Source organism: Sceloporus occidentalis, unplaced genomic scaffold, assembly GCF_023333645.1.
Source record: "Sceloporus occidentalis isolate IW3139 unplaced genomic scaffold, rSceOcc1.0.p SCAF_13, whole genome shotgun sequence".
In the NCBI taxonomy this organism is placed as follows: domain Eukaryota; kingdom Metazoa; phylum Chordata; class Lepidosauria; order Squamata; family Phrynosomatidae; genus Sceloporus; species Sceloporus occidentalis.
The window spans coordinates 2,284,305-2,304,267 of NW_028316993.1; the positions used below are offsets into that span (position 1 = coordinate 2,284,305).

Here is a 19,963-nt window from a genome sequence, read left to right on the forward strand (position 1 = left end):
ACTGTATTTCAGTTCTGCAATCAGAATACATAAAGCACATAAGAAAAGCAGCTGCTCCTTTTGGCTTTTGTCACACAATGGCTTACAGCTGAAAAGAAAGCGATTGAAAGTGAAGTGCTTAATGTCCATGTTAACACAATTTTGTTGATGACCAACACTCCAGCATTTTAAATTGTTTTAAACTGTGCTTTTAATTTGGTTCTGTTCTAAAATTTTATTACAAATATTTAAGACTGAGACCCATTTTGGGAGAAAAGCCAGACAGCAATCCAATAAATGAAATGATTGACTCATAATTAAACACATTAACAGGAACTATCTGTCATGTGTATAATGGGTTGCAAGATGCTAATCTCCCTTATAAACCCACAGCATACACTGACTACGGTGCATCTACGCTGTAGATATGCAGTGTAGAAATGCAGTTTTGGCACCACTTTAAGTGCTGTAGCATGAGCATATAGAAACATGAGATTTTACAAGGTCTTTAGTCTTCTCTGCCAAAGAGTGCTGGTGTCGCACAAAACTACAAATCCCAAGATCTTGTAGGCTGGAGCCATGGCAGTTAAAAGTGGTGCACACTGTAGCTGCATCCTATGACACAGATAGGTTTGATATCGTGAACACCCATGAAATGCAACTGTTTTTTATGCTGTGGATGAAAGGATAAAAAAAGATAATAAAATTCTTTATTATATAGTTGGGTTTTTAATAATTATATTAAATATAATATATATTCCGCTACAAGATGCTTCTAGATGTTTTTCTTCTCCTAGTGACTACTACACATGAGAGGGGAAAATCACATGAGAACATTTTAGACTGTATCATGACTACTGAGTCAGTGTGGCATCGTGGTTTGAGTGTCGGACTACAACTCCAGAGACCAGGGTTTGATTCCCAGATCAACCGTGAAACCCACTGGGTGATCATGGGCAAGTCACACGCTCTCAGCCTCTTCTGAACAAATCTTGCCAAGAAAACCCAGCGATAGGGTTGCCATCAAGAAATGACTTGAAAGCACACAACAACAATAACAACTCATTAAAATGTTAACAGTGCCTCTTCATGCATTTTAACCTTTTATAATCTGGGAAGAAGGCCCTCATAAATGGAAAGACACCCTTTAATCACAGGGGGGCAATGTGGTCTGCTAGACTCAGACAGTTGCCCATGCCTGCTTTAGGTGGTTTGGTATGGCAGGATAGGAATAATGATATGAAACATCTATGGCAAATACAAGCCTTTGTCTCTTCCTGGTACAGCCTTTATTGCGGTGACAGAGCTGAAACCAAGAAGACAGCCTGACAATTGGTACAACTGGTCGCCACCACTTTGTGCCTCTCCTCAGTCAAATACATTGACATTGGCGGTAAAAATTAGCAGATCGGGTCAAGGTGACCAGATAGCATAACTGCAAAGCCGGACACGGCACCACAAAAAGTAGGAAGTTCAAGGAAAATGTTGGATGCTCAAGGAAAATGTAGGGCATTACCAAATAAAAGCTCAAAAGGCTCATATCTTAGGACATGGGAGGTGGATAAAGTGGATTTAAATCCTGGGAAAATCACGCAAAAGAAGGATTGTTTTCAGACACATCAAACTAATGGAGCATTAACCCGACAGAAAGTGGGCAAAATTGGCCGCTTTTTACTTTTGGGATTTTCCCAAAAGTAAAAGTTGGCTGATTTTGCCCACTTTCTGCACAGGTTAATGTCACATTAATGCTCAATATGCATATTATCTGAAAACACTCCTGCTTTTGAGGGATTGTCCTGGGATTTAAACCCCATTTTTGTATGGGATTTGGCCGCTTGCCTCCATAGACATGTAAATTCATGCGTTGTAGTCGTGCTCAAAATGGAGAACGTTTTGAAATTCCTCCTGGACCGAAGGTTGAAATGAAAGGCATGTCCCGGAAAAAGAGGGCATCTGGTCAGCCTGGATAGGGTTAGGTATGATGTAATACAAATGAAAGGGCTAGTAGTGGCCTACGAGTGGCATTTACAAGCCTTAATTGGGAAATAAAGTTAGTTTGCTCTCAAAATATGGTCAAGGGAAGGCTTGCATGAGAGCCAACATGTCTCCCTTAGAAGGAAGCTTGATATATCAAAAGAGAAGATAGCAGAATGGGTGGCGTCTGAGAAATTACTTTTCTTTCCTCATGTCTGTTTCCAAGGCACCTCAGGTCCTAGATGGACGAGCTTCAAAATGGCACAAGCAGACCTGTGTTTGTAGCCTACAAGATATTTCCCCTCTTCTTATCTCTAAGGCTGCATCCACACTGCAGAAATAATCCAGACTGAGAACTCTTTAACTGCCATGGCTCAATGCTATGAAATTCTGGGGAACTGGAGTATGTTGTAGCACCAGAGTTTTTTGTCAGAGAAGACGAAACGTCTCAAAAAATTACAGTTCCCTGAATTCCACAGCATTGAACCATGGTAGTTAAAGTGGTGTCAACCTGGATTATTTCTGCAGTGCGGATGCAAGTGACCATGGGCCAAAACACCTGGGCTTTCTATAATGGCTACAGGCAATAGATTTATTGAAATGTGACTATTCTTAGGGAGTAATGAAAGCTATGGTCCAAAACACACTGTAGAAATAATCCAGTTTGAGGCCACTTGCTAGGGAATTCTGGGAACTGCAGTTTTCTGAGTCGGGGAGCTCTGGTGCTACAATAAACTACACAATAAACTGGAACCAGGGCAGTTAAAGCAATCTCAAACAGGATTATTTCTGCAGTGTGTTTTAGACCTATTTATTCTTTGCAATTCTGCATGTTTTCTGCATGCAGAACTTATGTGCAGAACCCCAGGCTTCCACAGGATGACGCCATGACAGTTAAAGTGGCACCAAACTGCATTTATTCTGCAATGTGGCAGCAGACACATGAGTTAATGTCCATTTTAGCAGGCTTTCCTTCATTCCTCATGACTAGCCCTGTACAGAGGCTACTGTTCCAAGATGGCTGGAACCAATGAACAAGAGTACTTCTTTTAAGATTGTGTTGGGAAACACTGTGGCATTTTTAGTGGGACCATAATAAATTTGTTGGTTCCATGCCAACTGACAGGACAGTAAAAATAGGCCCAGAAATAAAACATCTCTGAGGTTAATGAAAAAAAATATAGACTAGAGGGAATTGGCAATTGAGAGATTGGTGTTGGGAGAACTGAAATGGACAGTTGGTTTTTGAGAAATGGCTAAATGTTCAAAACTGAGGTAAAATTTGTGAGGAAAAAAGGAGTTTGAAAGGCAAGCTGAACCACAAATTAACCATCTATAACCCGCTCTGAGAGACTTTGTAGCTAAAGAGCGGTGTATAAATACTATAAGAAAATGAATAAACATGGCAGGAAGTAATAAAGTAAAAAATAAAGAAAAATGATGAAATATATGTGCAAAATTGCAAAAAATACAGATTCTGTGAGGAGAATTTCCCCCCCCGGTGATAAAATTCAATTTAAAAAAATTTAAATAATAAATTCAGTGAAAAGAAACGTACAAAATCTGCACTAAAGTCAAGAAAACTAGGAAGAAAAGGAGAAGATACTTGTATGATCAACAGACATTAATAATAATGCGATCTGATATATGGGTTTATGATAGAAAAGAATAAAATATGTGAGGAAAAAGCCTCCTCATGAAAGTTTCTAAAACAGAGCTGATGGGTTATTTGAACCTTAAAGTAGGTTTTCAAAGAAGTTTAGCTAATATAGTGAAGGAAAGGAAAGGGAATTATTATCAAATTGAATATTAAACCAAAAGAACGTGGGTCTACAAGCAACCCAAGCCAAAAAAAAAGAACTAATGTGGTCTAATAGTTTGAGTATTGGGCTATGACTCTGGGAAGCCAGGGTTCGAATTCCTGATCAGGCATGGGCAAGTCACACCCTCTCAGCCTCAGAAGCAGGCAAAGGCAAACCCTTTCTGAACAAATTTTGCATTATAAACCTATGATAATGTTGCTATAGGATTGCCATAAACTGAAAATGACTTGAAGGCACCCAACTATAGCAAGATGTTAAAAAGCAGGATACAGCAGAGAAAACATTGTCAAAGAAATCAGAATTATTAAACAAAAGAGGATGCAAAAGGAAAGAGGAGCTGGAATGATGCTTATTAGTCAAGCAAAATAAGAAATAAACATATTGAACACAGCAGTGAGATAACTGTGGCCATTTCATAGTGCATCCTTTTCAGATAACATATTTTAACTAGAGAGCACACCTTTTGCATTGCATTTCCTAAAGAGTATTCTCCAGTTAAACAGCACACTTTATTTTCTGTGTGTGACAGTTTATTTAAAAATGATTAGAAACATTAAACACATTGTTTAATGTTCAAACATATTGTTTTTGAATGCAGGAATCACAACATAAGAAATGCACCAAATAACTGTCTGTGCCATTTTGACAGCCTAATAGATGCCTGTCATTTTAAATATGGTTTATAAATACATAGTTTTAAAAAGAGAGGTGGATGTAATTATGAAAAAATAAAGACATTTTCCCATTGTTTCTCACTTGTTCCTTCTCACTGTGCTTTGCATTTCTGTATTTAGGGGCTAGGTGTTAAAATAGGACTACCTATAAATCAATTTCCCTTTACTATAGAGTAGTTTACTTGTCTTGGGTTTTGTCCAGACTTTACCGAAGGTGTGCAAGTTCTGAACCCTGTCTCCAAAATAGGTTTAACATTCATCCTATGAAAGATTTCCCATATCTTGGATCAAACATAATAAAAATGGAGACTGCAGTCAGGAAATCAGAAGATCAGGAATGGGAAGGGCAATGAAAGAACTAGACAAGATCCTAAAATGCAAAGATATGGCATTGAACACCAAGGTTAGGACCGTCCAAGCCATGCTATTCCTAATCACTATGTTCAGATGTGAGAGCTGGACAGTGAAGAAAGTGGATATAAAGAAAATCAACTCAATAGAGATGTGGTGCTGGAGAAGAGTGGTGAAGATACCATGGATGGCCAAAAAGACAAGCAAACGGGTCCTTGATCAGATCAAGACTGGACTCTCTTTGGAAGTGAAGATGACTAAACTTTGGACACATCATGAGAAGGAATGATTTATTCTAAAAAAACAATAATGCTAGGAAAAGTAGAAGGTGGTAGAATGAGGGGATGACCGCATGCCAGATGGTTAGATTTGACCAGGGAGGTTGCCCTAAACCTGCAGGAACTGAGCAGAAAGGTTGGGGATGGGAGAAAGGTTGGAGATATCTCATCCATAGGGTCACCATGAATTGTGAACATAAAAGTAGTTTCAAAAACCTCTGCAACAAACATACTTGAAAAGGAAGGGTTGCTTATGCATGCTGCCGTCATACTGCTGCAACCTCTCAGTTGTTATGCTGAAAGCAAATGGACAACCGAAACCCAACAGGAATCAAAGAATGAGCATCCAAGCAAAACTCTCTCCCCATACATCTGAGAATTTAATCAGCTGGGGAGATCTGCCACACTGAAAAAGATAAATCACTGCTAGAGGGAAATAGATTTTATTTTATTGAAACGATAAGGGAAGGCCTCCTATAGTCACCTTGACCTCTAGTTGAAATCTTGGCTCAACACGAAGACCAACACCTACCTTGTAAATGTTGCTTTAGTTCAATTAAAATGTCCCAATTAAGATACATATGATTTGTAAACAGAACATATTTTAGTTTTTTGTGGGTTTTATGTGAACATATTTTATCGGTCTAATTGCAAATGAAACATTTACATTTACATTTTCTCTGACTCTTTCAAGAAGCTGGGGAACTTCCTTGCTAGGCAGAGACAGTTGTCTTTGCTCTTGGATGGTAGTTTCAAGCATCATTCTTGAGTTTGCTTTGGATATTTACTAGGGATCTCCTGAGAGAAGCTCACTAATGGTAGAAAATATTATCAAACAAGTTTCTGACTCTGGCTGGTCAGTTTTCATAAGATGCTTTCATGGATTCTCATAGGGCAGGGGCAGGGAAGATGTTTTGGCTCGTGGACCAAACTATATATAGGTTGCCATGAGTAATAAAAGGCAAAACCCAAAATACCAGGACATCATGGTGCATCTCCAAAACTACACAGCATTGTAGTGGAGTGCAGCAGCTAGTCTGCCTTGCCTCCTCTTCCAGGATTGACATCTGTGCCATGTATGTCAATAACCAATAGTGTCTGCAAGCACATGCATTTTCTCTCTCTTCTGTCACTAGTAAACAATTCAGCCATGATGAAGCTAGGTTGGCTTGGGCCTTCATATTTTTCAGACTGGATTGTCATGGCACAGAAAAATTTCATTAAGGCCAAATGCTATTCCTATACACCAGGGAACCAACAGCCCGAATCTATATTGCAAATCCCAAGTAGACCTACTGAATCAATGGAGTTTGCATAGTGCTGACTCAGCTTTCAGCAATTAATTCAATGAGTCCCACTTTAATTGGATTACTAGTAGGATTCAGGCTGACATCTGATTTTGCTGCTTTGCCCCACCTTTGCTTTGGTGACAGATGTCACCTGGTGATTTAAAAGTTACCTTATCTGTAGTATTGTTCCTTTGAGGAAACTGATCCTGTGTGGGTTTTTCCTGGCATGAACAAAATCTTGGACTGAGCACAGAAAAAAGGAGGTACCTCTCTACACACCCAAGATACACATTGTCCTTGTACACTATAAAATGACCCCAGAAAACAGAATAGCCACAGCTTGACTCAGCCATGGCTCCCACTGGTGTCACTATTCGTCTCCATAAGGTCCCTAGTACCATCAGTGAAGATGGCTGTGTTCTGGATTTCCACCCTGAACAAAACTACTGCAAACTGAAGGAAGAGTATCTCCGAAAGGGAGAACTTTTCACAGATCCTTACTTCAGAGCCTCTTCAGAATCACTTGGATATGGTAGACTGGGACCTCACACCCAGGTCTCCCAAAACATTACTTGGAAGAGGCCAAAGGTGAGATAGAAATAAGTCAGTCTTGTTTTGTATCTGGGTTAATAGTTATCACAGGCAGGGACAGAGCAAACATCTGGGGAAAAAATTATTCACAGCGTCCTTCCTTTTAATACTGAAAAGGTCTACTCTGATGGAGAATGCAGACTGCAACTCTAGAAATTTCAGGACATTGCTCCTGAAGAAGGCCAGCTGGTGATAAGGCCAAAATGCATTGGGGTTTTTTTTAAAGAAATAAAGGTTTGGGGGCATGTGGGACTTTGTCTCCTTTCATTCTTCCACTTAGTAGTTATCACAACCACTTCCCAAGAGAAACAGTTTACTATCAATGTAGTGTTGTAGATTAAAGAGATTAGTGTTATAGGTAAGGGTTAAATGTGATTCTGAGCCCCCAGATTTATCAGGCTAACAAATCACCATTTCTAAAACTTTACAGGACATCTGGAAGCATGGAACCCCCAAATTTATGGAGAAAGGAATGACTCGACATGATGTTCTTCAGAGAGAACTGGGTAAGATACAGATCAAATTAAATTTAACCCACTCTCTATGGTAGCCTCATTTTTCATTATTAAATTTTCCAGCCTTTGTTTGTTTTGTGTTTGCCTTTGCAGGACTCCTTTCCTTTAACAGCTACAAAACAATTAGATATTTGACAGGTATAGCTGCCACTGTAGCTACTGTATATTGCACTGACTCAAACGTTTTGTGGCCAGTGAAAAGATGTGAAGTCTATATTATTAATTGTTGATGGCTAGGTTAGGAATTCTACATCAAACCCCCCCCCCCCCCCTGTAATTCCTGACCAACCTACAAGAAAATAAATGCATTCGAGAAAAACATCAAATTGATTGATTTATAGGGGTTTCTGTTGTTTTGTTTTTTTCAGGCTCTGTGGCCATGTGCCAGAAGAGTTTGTTTCTGACGTTTTGCCAGCATCTGTGGCTGGCATCTTCAGAGGATACATCTTCAGAGAATGGCATTCTCTGAAGATGCCAGCAACAGATGCTGGTGAAATGTTAGAAACAAACTCTTATAGAACATGGCCACAGAGCCCGAAAAACGCACAAAAAAATATGGATGCCATGAAAGCCTTCAACTTCACATTGATTGATTGATAATTTGAATGGTAACGCACAGGCACGTTTAACACATACACAACAAGCAGTTTCACACTTAAATGAACAGTACAACAGGGAGAGAAAAATCTTTAAGTATATGTAATTATGGGAAACAATGCTCAGGGAGTGATTCTTGTTGTGAGACTTGGGATGCTGGATGTTTAATCTCTTGAGGTGTCATGATGATAATACTTTTCTATTTCAAACAGTAGCACAAAATAAATCCCAGCCCTTCCATCTGCTACAGGTGATTGCTGGTTCATGGCAGCCGCTGCATCCCTCACCTTTCACCCTCAGCTCTTGGCAAGGGTGGTCCCTCTAGATCAAAGTTTTGATGAGGGGGAATATGCTGGCATCTTCCATTTCCGGGTGAGTTTGGTAGAATTTTGTCCTCCACAAAACATCATAGATGCAAAATCAGAACTCATTTGGAGAAGAGTGAGATGGGACGTAATAGCTAACTGTAAATATTGAAAGGGATATCATGTAGAAGATGGTGCCAGCTTCTTTGCTGCTGCTCCAGAGGCTAGAACCTGAATTATTATTATTATTATTATTATTATTATTATTATTATCCTGCCCTTTCCCCAAAACTGGGACTCAGGGTGGCTTACAAGATTTAAAAAAAAATAGAACAATTCAAAGCATATTTTTAGTTGATTCAAATTAAAGAAAAAAGATTCCAGTTAAACATTAGGAAGATTTTTTTTTTCTGTAAGAGCTGTTCAACCATGGAATAGACTGTCTTGGAGGGCAGTGGCCTCTTCATCTTTACAGGTCTTTAAACAGAGGTGACAGTATTGTCAGAGACCACATGACTACATGGAGAACAGTAGACCTAATATCAAAACATATGTGCTGGAGGGGCACTGAGGTTGCTGCCTAAAAAGAAAGGAGGCGTAGCCCAAAAAGGATTGGGGACCACTGGTCTAGATAGTCTTTGTGGTCCCTTCCAAATCTAAGATTCTATTACAGTCTGCCCTTGCCATATGCAGACTTCCCATATGCAATGTTTAGCATACACATAAGAGAAGCAGCAAGGGATAAAATGGCACACGCTCCAGAGACATGTGCCACCATACAAACAAATGGGACTTGAGCATAGTTGTTTTTTTCTCATATGCAGGGGTTCTGGAATGGGAAGGGCAGACTATATTCAAGTTCTTTCCCCTGAGCTACTCAAGGTTACTGAAGACATTTCAATCCAAAGTTCTAGCTTTGCAGATAGAAACAGAAGATAAGTGGCTGTAAAGGCCACAGGCAGAGAATACAATAAAGTCTATTTAGGTTCTGTTAAACAGGAAAGGTTTTTGGAAACATATTACATTAAAATTTACATCAAGCCTTCAGTAAGATGTGCACTGCTGTCCCTTCTCTGTTCCACTGGAAAAACCAGCATCAGTGCTTCCTTTGGACAGATTCTGTCTCTTGTGCAAAGTGTATGCACACTTCGGTGTGAGTGACACAGGCTCTCTGATTCCTCTGTTTCTCCAGTTCTGGCAATATGGCCAGTGGGTGGATGTGGTGGTGGATGACCTCCTGCCTGTTTTGAATGGAAAGCTATACTTTGCAATACAAAATGATGACTTCTGGATGCCTTTGCTGGAGAAAGCTTATGCCAAGTGAGTTCAGTAGAAGTTCTTAATGCAGATTCTCAGGTGGGTGGGCAACTTATGCAATATAATGCTGTATTGCCTGTGCCTTTACTTTTACGTACATTGTGGCATTGCATCCTGCATTAAGGTGTCAAGGCTCAGAAGCAAATTGGGTGGTTTGAGATTTTTAGCATCTGCACCAAGCAGGAGAAGCAAAGCTTAGAAAGTTATTTTTGAAGAGTATTGCAATTTGTGCCTATTCTTCAATACAACATTTGAAAGGTGATTTGGTGTTATTGCTTGTTGTAATGTTGACAAAGTAACTAATTCTGTTGCTTTACACATAGTGCCAAATGCTGGGTTTTCTATTACGCTGTTACTTTTTTGAAAGAAAGAACCTAGAGATTGCCATAAAACTTGAAAAATGTCTCTAAAATGCCCTTCAAAACTAATATTTGGAAGCAACTGGAACCTTTACTCTTTATATTAAGCAAGAAAAGTTCCACTTATTCCTTACATTACTTTTGAAAGGTGTCCTCCTTATACAGTGCTCTTGCTGCCTGAAAAAAGGGAATTAGTTAATTATCGATGTTATTAGTAACTTGTTGATCTTGAGCTCTGAACAGAACTGCCTCTATGGGACATCAAAAAGCTAATGCTACTACATTTAATTAAGGTCCAAAACATACTGCGTAAGGACAGGTTGCTGATATTTAACCCTATTTCTTTGGGTGGTCATCTGCAAATTCACACAAATGGGTTATTCTGCACCTGTGCAGAGCCATTCGGAACCAGTCAGTCCTCTATATACATGGATTCTTTCTCCAGGGATTCAAGCATCCATGGCTTAAAAATTTTAAAACTATCTAAATTCCATAAAGCAATCCTTGATTTTGCAATTTTATACATGAGACACCTGGAATATTGTGTCCAGTTCTGGGCACCACAATTTAAAAAGGATGTGGAGAAACTGGAGCGTGTCCAAAGGAGAGTGACGAAAGGTCTGGAAACCATGCCCTATGAGGAACAACTAAGGGAGCTGGGGATGTTTAGCCTGGAGAAGAGAAGGTTAAGAGGCGATATGATAGCCCTGTTTAAATACTTGAAGGGATGTCATATTGAGGAGGAAAGAGCAAGCTTGTTTTCTGCTGCTCCAGAGACTAGGACCTGGAGCAATGGATGCAGGCTCCAGGAAAAGAGATTCCAGCTCAACATTAGGAGGAACTTCCTGACAGTAAGGGCTGTTCGACAGTGGAACACATTTCTTCCTTGGAGTGTAGTGGAGTCTCCTTCTTTGGAGGTCTCTAAACAGAGGCTGGATGGTCATCTGTCAATGGGGATGCTTTGATTTGGATTGCCTGCATGGAAGGGTTTTGGACTGGATGGCCCTTGCGGTCTCTTCTAACGCTATGATCCTATGATTCTATCACACCATTTTATTTTGCCATTGTATTTAATGAGACTTGAGCATCCATAGATTTTGGCATCCGGAGGGGGCTGGGGGGACTGGAACCAAACCCCAGCAGATACCAAGGGCTCACTGTACTGTTTTTTTCTTTTTTAAATAGAGAAGTCTCAAAACAAGACAAGAATTCCATGGACTTTGTTTCACTAGGAAATAATGTCTGTATAAAAAGGACCAGTAGTACCTTTTAAAAACCTCAACAGTCTGTTCATGAGCAATGAGAAAATCAAGAGAGATTTCCCAGCTTGTGGCAGAATAGTCTTGTAAAATTTAAGTTTGTAAAATTACCCTAACAGATATATACCTAGAAAGTCAGCTAATCGACAGGGCAGAACTGGCACACAAGCACTTAGTTATGTTGTGTACTGTTCATACAGTTTTGGATTCACCCTTCCTTCAATGCATTATTTTTACATGCTACTCATTTGTACTGTTTTCTCTTTCTCTATTTGAAAAGACTTAATGGCTCATATGAAGCCATAGAATATGGACAGCTGAATGAGGCCTTTGTGGACTTAACTGGTGGAATTGGGCAGATAATAGACCCCAAAAATAACATTAAGCTTTTTGAGACCATTGAGATGGCACTGGAAAGGAAGTCCTTGCTGGGAGCATGCATCTTCGTAAGTGAATGGTGGTTTGCATGGGTGCTGATCTGACTTAGGACTATGTACAGTATCATTTCCTATTCAGTGCATATATAACTTAAATTAGCTTATTGGAAATCCCAGTATTAAAAGGTAACTAGAGAGACAGTCCGATAGAGAGAGATGCAGTACCTAAATAGGAATCCCTGTCTATGTAATGAGGGGAAAGACAACGTATAAGTTTCTTCCAACAATATTTAATTAATTTATTTATTAACTTCTATACCACCTTTCTCCCCAGAAGGGACCCAGGGTGACTTGCAAGATAAAACAAAATTAAAACATCACAATAAAAATTTAAAAACAATTAAAAGCTGTGCATACTGTATTCAGAGCTCCAATATCACACGTCCTCAGAACTGCACAACCGGGGCTGATGCTCTCTTCCTGAGTCTCCTTTAAACTGGCCTCTCTGCCTCATGTCCTACTCAGCACACCTTTTAGTATTTTTTTAAAATTCTTTTACGTTATGCAATTCCAGAGCTCTGGTACAGCAATATAAGTAAAAATAAAAAGTTTGAAAATAAAAGAAATGTGGGAAGGTAATCAGTTTGTTTGGGATTAACAAAGGGAAGGGGGACAAGGGGAGAGGAGAAAACACTAGAGTTTATCAAATGGGAGGAATTTCTCTTAAATTCAAATGAAAGGAAAATGGGGCCAGAACGCATTCACTTAAAGTCACTAGTTTTGCGCAATTACATGAATATGCATTGCGTTTGAACTGGCTCCCCACTGCCCAAAAACAGCATGCCATTGCCCGAATTTGCAGTCTATCACGCAATAACGTTAAACCCCATGATTGTGTTCGGACTGACTTCCCATTGGCCGAATTTGTACGTAGTGGGTTATTACACAATAACGTTAAACTCCATGATTGTGTTCAGATTGCCATCAGATTATACTTCCAATTCCCCTTGTCTGATAAACTCCACTGACACCACATAACTACCGTGGCAGCCATGTTTCGCACCTGGGCATTTACACCATTGACAACTCATTGATGAGTTCCCTCCAACAATTAAAACCTAATTGTGGTTGGGGAATGTCACAGCTATGGGTTGGAGGCGGAGGTGTGCAATAAGTATTGCCAAAGCCACTTTTTTCCAGGTGTAATTACAGTTTAAAAGCCACCTTAGTAATCTCCTAAGTGGTGATTGGAAATATGGAAGAGTTATAAATGAATACATCTACCTTGATTCAAGCTGCTTGCTACAGTGTTAATACATATCCTTAGTAGAAACATGGAGGTTTTCCAAGTGGGTGAGAATCTTTTTGTTTTGGTCTCAAAAATAATATATAATATATTTAAGGTTTTTAAGATTAATTGACCCTGTTGTTGGCAACTATTGATTTTTCTACTATGTGAAATTTTGGTTTCCCCCAGGATTTTAAAGGTGTAGTAGATCGAAAGGGGCTGCGGGGTGGACATGCCTACTCCATCATTGGGACCCACAAGGTATGTCTTGGAATAATCCAGATCAGCATTTTCTAATGTTCAGAGCCATATGCCACAAAACAGAAAGTAGACAAAGGATGGTCAGAGAAACAAGATGAAGTCTTGAGGGATCCCTTGAGGGGGAAATAGTATAGGGAACATTGCGGAGGGGAGTAGAGAAAGAAAGAGTGTGCGCCCCTGGTCTACTATTATTTCTACTAAATAATGACATGCATGTGGGGACAACTGAGAGCATAGAATCTAATCCTCTAGCATTAGTAGTTGTGCAGAATAAATAATATTTGATGGGAGCAGCTGCCATATTGATCTGAGAAAAGTCCATCACCTTAAATTTCCACTCAATCTTTAGTGGTCAAGGTTATCCAAGAGTGAGCTATTCTTTCTACTTGGTCCAAAGAAAAATGCATCTATAAGCAGATACTGGGTTCTATTCTCTTTCCTATCTTATGTCCATAATACATAATCTGTGAAGATGATTCCAGTCAGCTGTGGTGTCTTCAAAATATTATTTTCCCGTCTCATTCATGATATGTTATGGGGCAGGGATAAAGGTGTTTACTACATCCATCTTTTCTTCCACTTTTTCATAGAAGAAAAATGGGGAGAAGGAAACAACCCAGAACATCTGTGGTTTTTGATACCTCTAGGAGCTTCTATAAAATGGGAAACAGATGACACAACCACACATTTTTGTATTCATTCCTAGCTCACCATAGAAGGCAAGAAGGTGAGGCTGGTGAAACTACGGAATCCCTGGGGCCACACAGAGTGGACAGGCAACTGGAGTGACAGGTGAAAATGCCAAATGGATACTGTGGGCAGAGAGAGAGGAAACAGGGGCTGCTGGATACTACAGCAGGGCATATTGCAAAATAGATTCTGGCTATCATAGACATTGTACCCTTACAGTAATATGTTTAGCTAGGTTACATGTGCTTAAGATTAGTAGTAGTTCTCTTCATGTTGACTTAAATGCAGAAGAAGGGGGGGGGATGAAGATATGAGGAAGGAACACCAACAATCTAAGATAGCTGATGATACCATATTACTAGTGGAAAGCACCACAAACCTGGAACAATTGCTATGGAATGTTAAAGATGTAAATGCAAAGACAGGCCTAATGCTGAACATAAAGAAAACAAAAATAATGAAGAGAAGAAATACATAAGTTCAACCTAGACAACATTGATCAGAATGGAGACTGCAGCCAAAAAATAAGAAGACAGCTAGAAATGGGAAGGGCAGCTATGAAAGAACTAGATAAGATCCTAAAGGGTAAAGATATAACAACTGAGCACCAAAGTCAGAATTGTCCAGACATTCACTATTCACTGTCACCATGTATGGCTGTGAGAGCTGGACAGCGAAGAAAGCAGATAGGAAGAAAATTAACTCATTTAAGATGTGGTGCTGAAGAAGAGTGTTGTTGAAGATACCATGGACAACCAAAATGAGAAACCAATGGGCCCTTGTACAGATCAAGCTAGATATCTCCTTAGAAGCCAAGATGACTTAACTGAGGTTGTCATATTTTTGGCTACATCATGAGAAGACATGACTCACTCAAAAAGGCACTGGAATGGTAGAGGATAGGAGAAAAAGAGGAAGACTGCACACCAGATGGCTAGATTCAATTAGGGAAGTCATGGGCATGAAGCTACAGGACTTAAACAGAGCAATGGGGCTTGGAGATGTCTCATGCACAGTGTTGTCATGGGTCAAGGCCAACTTGAGGTCAGCCAACAGCAACTCTCTATGTTGATGATACCTGTTAATTGATTGATGCTCTAGTCATAAAACAAAAGTTCTAACCTTATTCCTATTCTTTTCTCTTCTCTTCGCTTTAGTTCAGAAATGTGGTCCAAGGTCGATTCTGAGCACCAGAAAACACTGATTGAGGAAAAAGAAAACAAGAATGACGGTGAATTCTGGTAAGAGTTTTCTAATGTTGTTGGACACTGAAAGACTTAGTCTGTGTCAATATAAATTGAGAAATCCTGTAGTACACTCAATAAAAGAATCTTGTAGTACACTCAAGACTGAGGGGAAAAACTCTAGCTTAATCTTTCATGGACTCTTGTTTGGCACATATGATGAAGTGGACTGGAGTCCATAAAAGCTTATGCCAGAAATTTCTTTTTCTCGGTCTCAAAGATGCTTGGATTCCTTTATACTGTATCTCTTCAAGGTTAGACATGTAAGTAATGCCATCATTGAACCAACCCAATGTTATCAGTCTTTGTTATGTTTTTGGAACCATCACTGATTGTGTCTTCACAATCCATTTTCTATAATTGATCCAAATAAATCAACAGCATCCCAGAGGATTTCTTGTACATGCGTCCCTCCACATTTGTTCACAAATGTTTAGGACTTCCTGCTTGTCTCCACACTATTTCTTCAACACTGACTGTGGGTTAATTTTATTTATTTAAAACGTTTGTTTTATCACCTCTCAACCCACAAAGGCCTTCAAAAATGATGCATAATGGGTTTACAGCCTGAATGGACAGTCAGTGGCAACTCCGGTACACTGTACTAATTTCACAACCCTGTTTTATCAGTACATTTTTATAGTCTCTGTTTTGCTTCTGTTTAACTAGGATGGAGCTGGGTGATTTTAAACTGCGTTTTCAGCGACTGGATATCTGCCATTTAAGCATCAGTACACTAAAAGAAGAGGGAGGCCATTATTCTTGGAAACCTACAACTCACCATGGACGCTGGATCAAGGGTGTTAATTATGGTAGCTGCTTATGGGGTAATCTTTGGGCTCATGTTGGTTGAAGCTCATTGTTGGTGTTTGTGGGTGTTCAGAAGAAGAGCTATAAATAGAGACTATGCTAAGGAATTGAGGGAGAGGGGGAGAGAGAGGTTTCTATCCTGGCTGGGGTCTTAAAATTTAAAACTTGACAACACAGAGAGAATAGTCTAGACTAAACTAGAATAGAATAGAAAGAATTAGTAGGGCAAGCAAACCATTGAGCAAGAGCAAGTATATCTATTTCATGTTCATCTAAACCTTATATAAGCTCAAATTTGAGAATGTGTGAGAGATGGTGCTACATATGTAAGAGAGAAGTACTGGCCAGTTGTACATAATTCCCAAACAAATCATTTTGTTCTATATTTCCCTGGCCATATGTAATCTCATGAAACTGGGTAAATGCCTAATAAATGATCTAACCAGCTGGAAAAAAACAGAGGCATGGACCTTTCCTTCCGGAGTATATTTTATTGGGGAGGTGGAATTCTGTGGAGCAGATGAGTTAAATTCATGGGAGATTAAAATGTGACACACATACACACACACACACACTTGATAGATTTTTATTCCAATGTCACCAAACTATAATTCCCAGAATTCCAGAGCACGGGGCCAGGACACTTAAAGTGGTGTCAACCTAAATTATTTCTGCAGTGTAGATGCAGCCTGTCTCAGGGTTTGGTGCTAAAATCTCAGAGCCTGAGAAGGGCCTGACTGGGCAAACCTATCCTCTCTACTAGAGGGAATGAACTAGAGCCGGAGGAGTGGACAACTGGCAATGTTTGGGAGGTGGCAGCATTAGCTCTCCAAGAGTTTCAGGGAAGACATCCTTCTCTTGCCATATCACAGTATCCTTGCCCTCGATATTATTTGTACCTTTTTATTTTTTCTGTTTTTGTATGGTTTTTGCTTGCAGGCCATTTTAGTCCCCCTTTTAAAACAGGACATCAAACAGAAGTCAACTTCAAGTTAATTTCTTGCTTTTTAAAAAAAGGCCTTTAAAATGGCCTGAGTGGGAAGAATGATTGTAAAATTGTCCCTTCCATCCTAAGAAATATGGGGATGGGGAGAATTTGGCCATTTTTTAAATGGAGAATAATTTGGGAGATGTGTATGGCCGCATAATGTCTTTGGGGGGCTGCATGTGACTCATGACAAATTGTGGGGTTACATAAAACAAGGCCATGGATATTAGAATGGTATACCCTGTGGTAACTTGTGTGCAGTCTGGCTACACCATCTGCCTTTGTTCAAGAATTAGACAGTAATGAAGCAGGCATGTTTAAAAGAGGAGTTCTCCTGTCCAAGGTTTTAAGTATAGTACATCTGAATATCCAAATGGGTTTACACCTAATTTTGAGACTCCTGTCTTCTCTATTGTGTAGATAAAAACTTCTGGAATAACCCTCAATACATTGTTTCATTGCGGGAACCGGACAAGGCAGAATGGGACCCTAAGGGAAAGAAATATCAACTCCAGAAGTCCAGCTGCACCCTTATTGTCTCCTTGATGCAGAAGAACTGGCGCAAGGGCAAACCAGACGGAAAGAAAATGTTGCATCTCCAGTTGTACATCTATGAGGTATGGAACCAACTATGGACAGATGAATCTCAGAATCTACTTTTCAGTTAGCAACTATTATTAGTGAAGTTTCACTCATTTATTAGTGAGGTTCCAGGGGGGATGATTAAATAAAAATGTCAGGCCAACTCAAACTGATCTTCCAGAAGGCCACCGCTCTGTTCCATCATCTTCCCTGATGTATTGCCTACATACACTTTACTGTTTCTGTTCTTCCTGCAGCTGAAAAATTTGCTCCTGACAAGAGTAGGAGATAAAGGAAGGCAAACTGGGCTACAAGAGCTATGCACACTTAACATACTGAATACAGTGGAATCTACTTTTAAGTAAACTTGCTTTGAATTGTATTGTTCATTGGGCAACACTCACTATGAGTTGGGTTTGCCCCAGGACCTGTCAGTTTCTAATTGTTAAATCAATAACAATACTTCATATAAAACTGTTTTAGAGTGTCCATATAAATTCTCACTCTTGGAACAGTCCTTATTACAATCTCTTCTTAATATTAGGTTCTGTATGGCTTGCCTAAGCTTACATTATTGATCTCCAGAATGTTTTGCTCCCAAACAAATTATTATGGTAGTCCTTACCCCTTCCATGGGGGATTCATTTCAAGACCCATCCACCTCCGAGTAGATGCCTGAAACCATGGATAGTACCAAACCCTGTAGCAGTAATATTTTTGGATGGTGACTGACCAGGGGTAACAGGAAACCACAGACCAAAAACACAAATAAGGTGGGGGGAACTACATAATATTTTCAGACAATAGCCCTTATCAGATGAGTCTGGAACTGGGGGTCTTCAGCACTGGGCGGTTCGAATTCACGTTATTTCGCACAATACCATCATACCAGCATTCGAATGGCCCAATCCGAACTCACGTGAATGCGCGAGATGCCGAACTGAATGCGTACTGGCTCCTCTTTTTGGAGCGTGTTGGCCAGTGCGCTGATAAGGGGATTGGCAATATCCTGGATTGGGGCTCTGTTCGATCTCAGTGCGAATGGCTCTGGTGTGACTACCCAATCCTGAATTCCATCGCAAGACCCCCAGATTCCAATTTTAACTTCCGGTGGGTCTTTCCTCTTGCCGGTTCCAGGGAAGCGGGGGGGGGGGCGGTTCCAGCGGCCTCCTCCTCCTCCTCCCGGCTTGGGAGCCAGCATAAGCTGCATCCCAAGAAGGGAAGAGGCGCGGGGGGCCGCTGGAATCGTGGTTCCGGCAGCCTCCTCCTCCTCCTCCTCCCGGCTTGGGAGCCAGCATAGGCTGCATCCCAAGAAGGGAAGAGGCGCGGGGGCCGCTGGAACGGCGGCGATCGCCGCGATTCTAGCGGCCCCACGCCTGTTCCCTTCTTGGGATGCAGCTTATGCTGGCTCCCAAGCCGGGAGGAGGAGGAGGAAAAAAGCATCCCCATTTACTTAGATGGCCATCCAGCCTCTTTGACAGCCGCTGGAACTGGTCCTCCCCCCCCCCCCCCCCCCCCCAGAATACATATTCACACACTCACACACACACACGTACAACCGGGCATTGCTAATTTGTTGCAAGGGAAGGTCATGGTAACGTTAAAACCAAGCAGGAATGTAGAGAGGAAACAGAGAGGAATGTAGAGAGGGCACGTTGTATCGCGATTGTTAATGTGCATGAGCTGGCTCTCCAGCTGTTTACCGGGCTGTCATGACGTGACCTCCCCTTTCACCCCGGAAGCGTTTAAGGTCGCAACCCATGCAGGGCACCACTGAGCATGTGCGAGGGGGCCGATACGAATCGGCCAATCCTCATGTTGAGCACCGGTGTGACAAAACATTCTGCACTGAATGCACTTCGCGCGAATGCGTATTGGCCAATTTGAATCATGCCAATTCGGAGGGGCTCCCAGGTATGATGGTATTGTGCGAAATAACGTGAATTCGAACCGCCCAGTGCTGAAGACCCCCAGTTCCAGACTCATCTGATAAGGGCTTTTGACTGACAGCAGGTAACTGAAATCATGGAAACCAAAATCACACATAAGGGTAGAGTATTTTATTTTATTTTATTTTTTATTTGATATCTTATGCCACCTTTCTCCTGCCAAGGGGCCCAAGGCAGCTTACAATAATTTAAAACAGAAAATAAAATATTAATTTTAGATTAGACTGGTTTTTCTGCATGCAGCTCCATATTTAGTTGCTCTGCATTAATCTCTCCTCCACCTAATTTTGTCTTGCAGGTGCCCAAAGAGGTAACGAATGAGGTAACTATCCAGTTGATTTTCATTTGAGATTATCTTCTCCTATCATCATAACAGTTGGAAGTGAAAGGGAGGGAGAAATGTGATCAGTAGCACCCCTAATATGTTTGACACCCAGTGTGGATAATTTTTTAATATCCCCTC

The 19,963-nt window shown here is 40.6% G+C and overlaps 1 protein-coding gene across 12 annotated transcripts in view; it reads left to right on the forward strand.

The window, feature by feature from the left end:
* Window positions 1-1,280: 1,280 nt before the first annotated feature.
* The window catches only part of LOC149304548 (calpain-2 catalytic subunit-like), a 28,068-nt gene continuing 9,385 nt past the window's right edge, over window positions 1,281-19,963 (forward strand). The window contains exons 1-12 of one of the 12 annotated variants that reach the window (XM_089479509.1): window positions 2,781-2,993; window positions 6,565-6,956; window positions 7,390-7,465; window positions 8,322-8,443; window positions 9,569-9,696; window positions 11,592-11,757; window positions 13,166-13,237; window positions 13,944-14,029; window positions 15,085-15,168; window positions 15,841-15,998; window positions 17,390-17,586; window positions 19,799-19,822. In XM_089479509.1, coding sequence (XP_089335635.1) covers window positions 6,720-6,956; window positions 7,390-7,465; window positions 8,322-8,443; window positions 9,569-9,696; window positions 11,592-11,757; window positions 13,166-13,237; window positions 13,944-14,029; window positions 15,085-15,168; window positions 15,841-15,998; window positions 17,390-17,586; window positions 19,799-19,822 — 1,350 coding nt within the window. In that variant the 5' untranslated portion in view covers window positions 2,781-2,993; window positions 6,565-6,719. The other 11 variants (XM_089479514.1, XM_089479516.1, XM_089479515.1 and 8 more) reach the window with 11 other exon arrangements.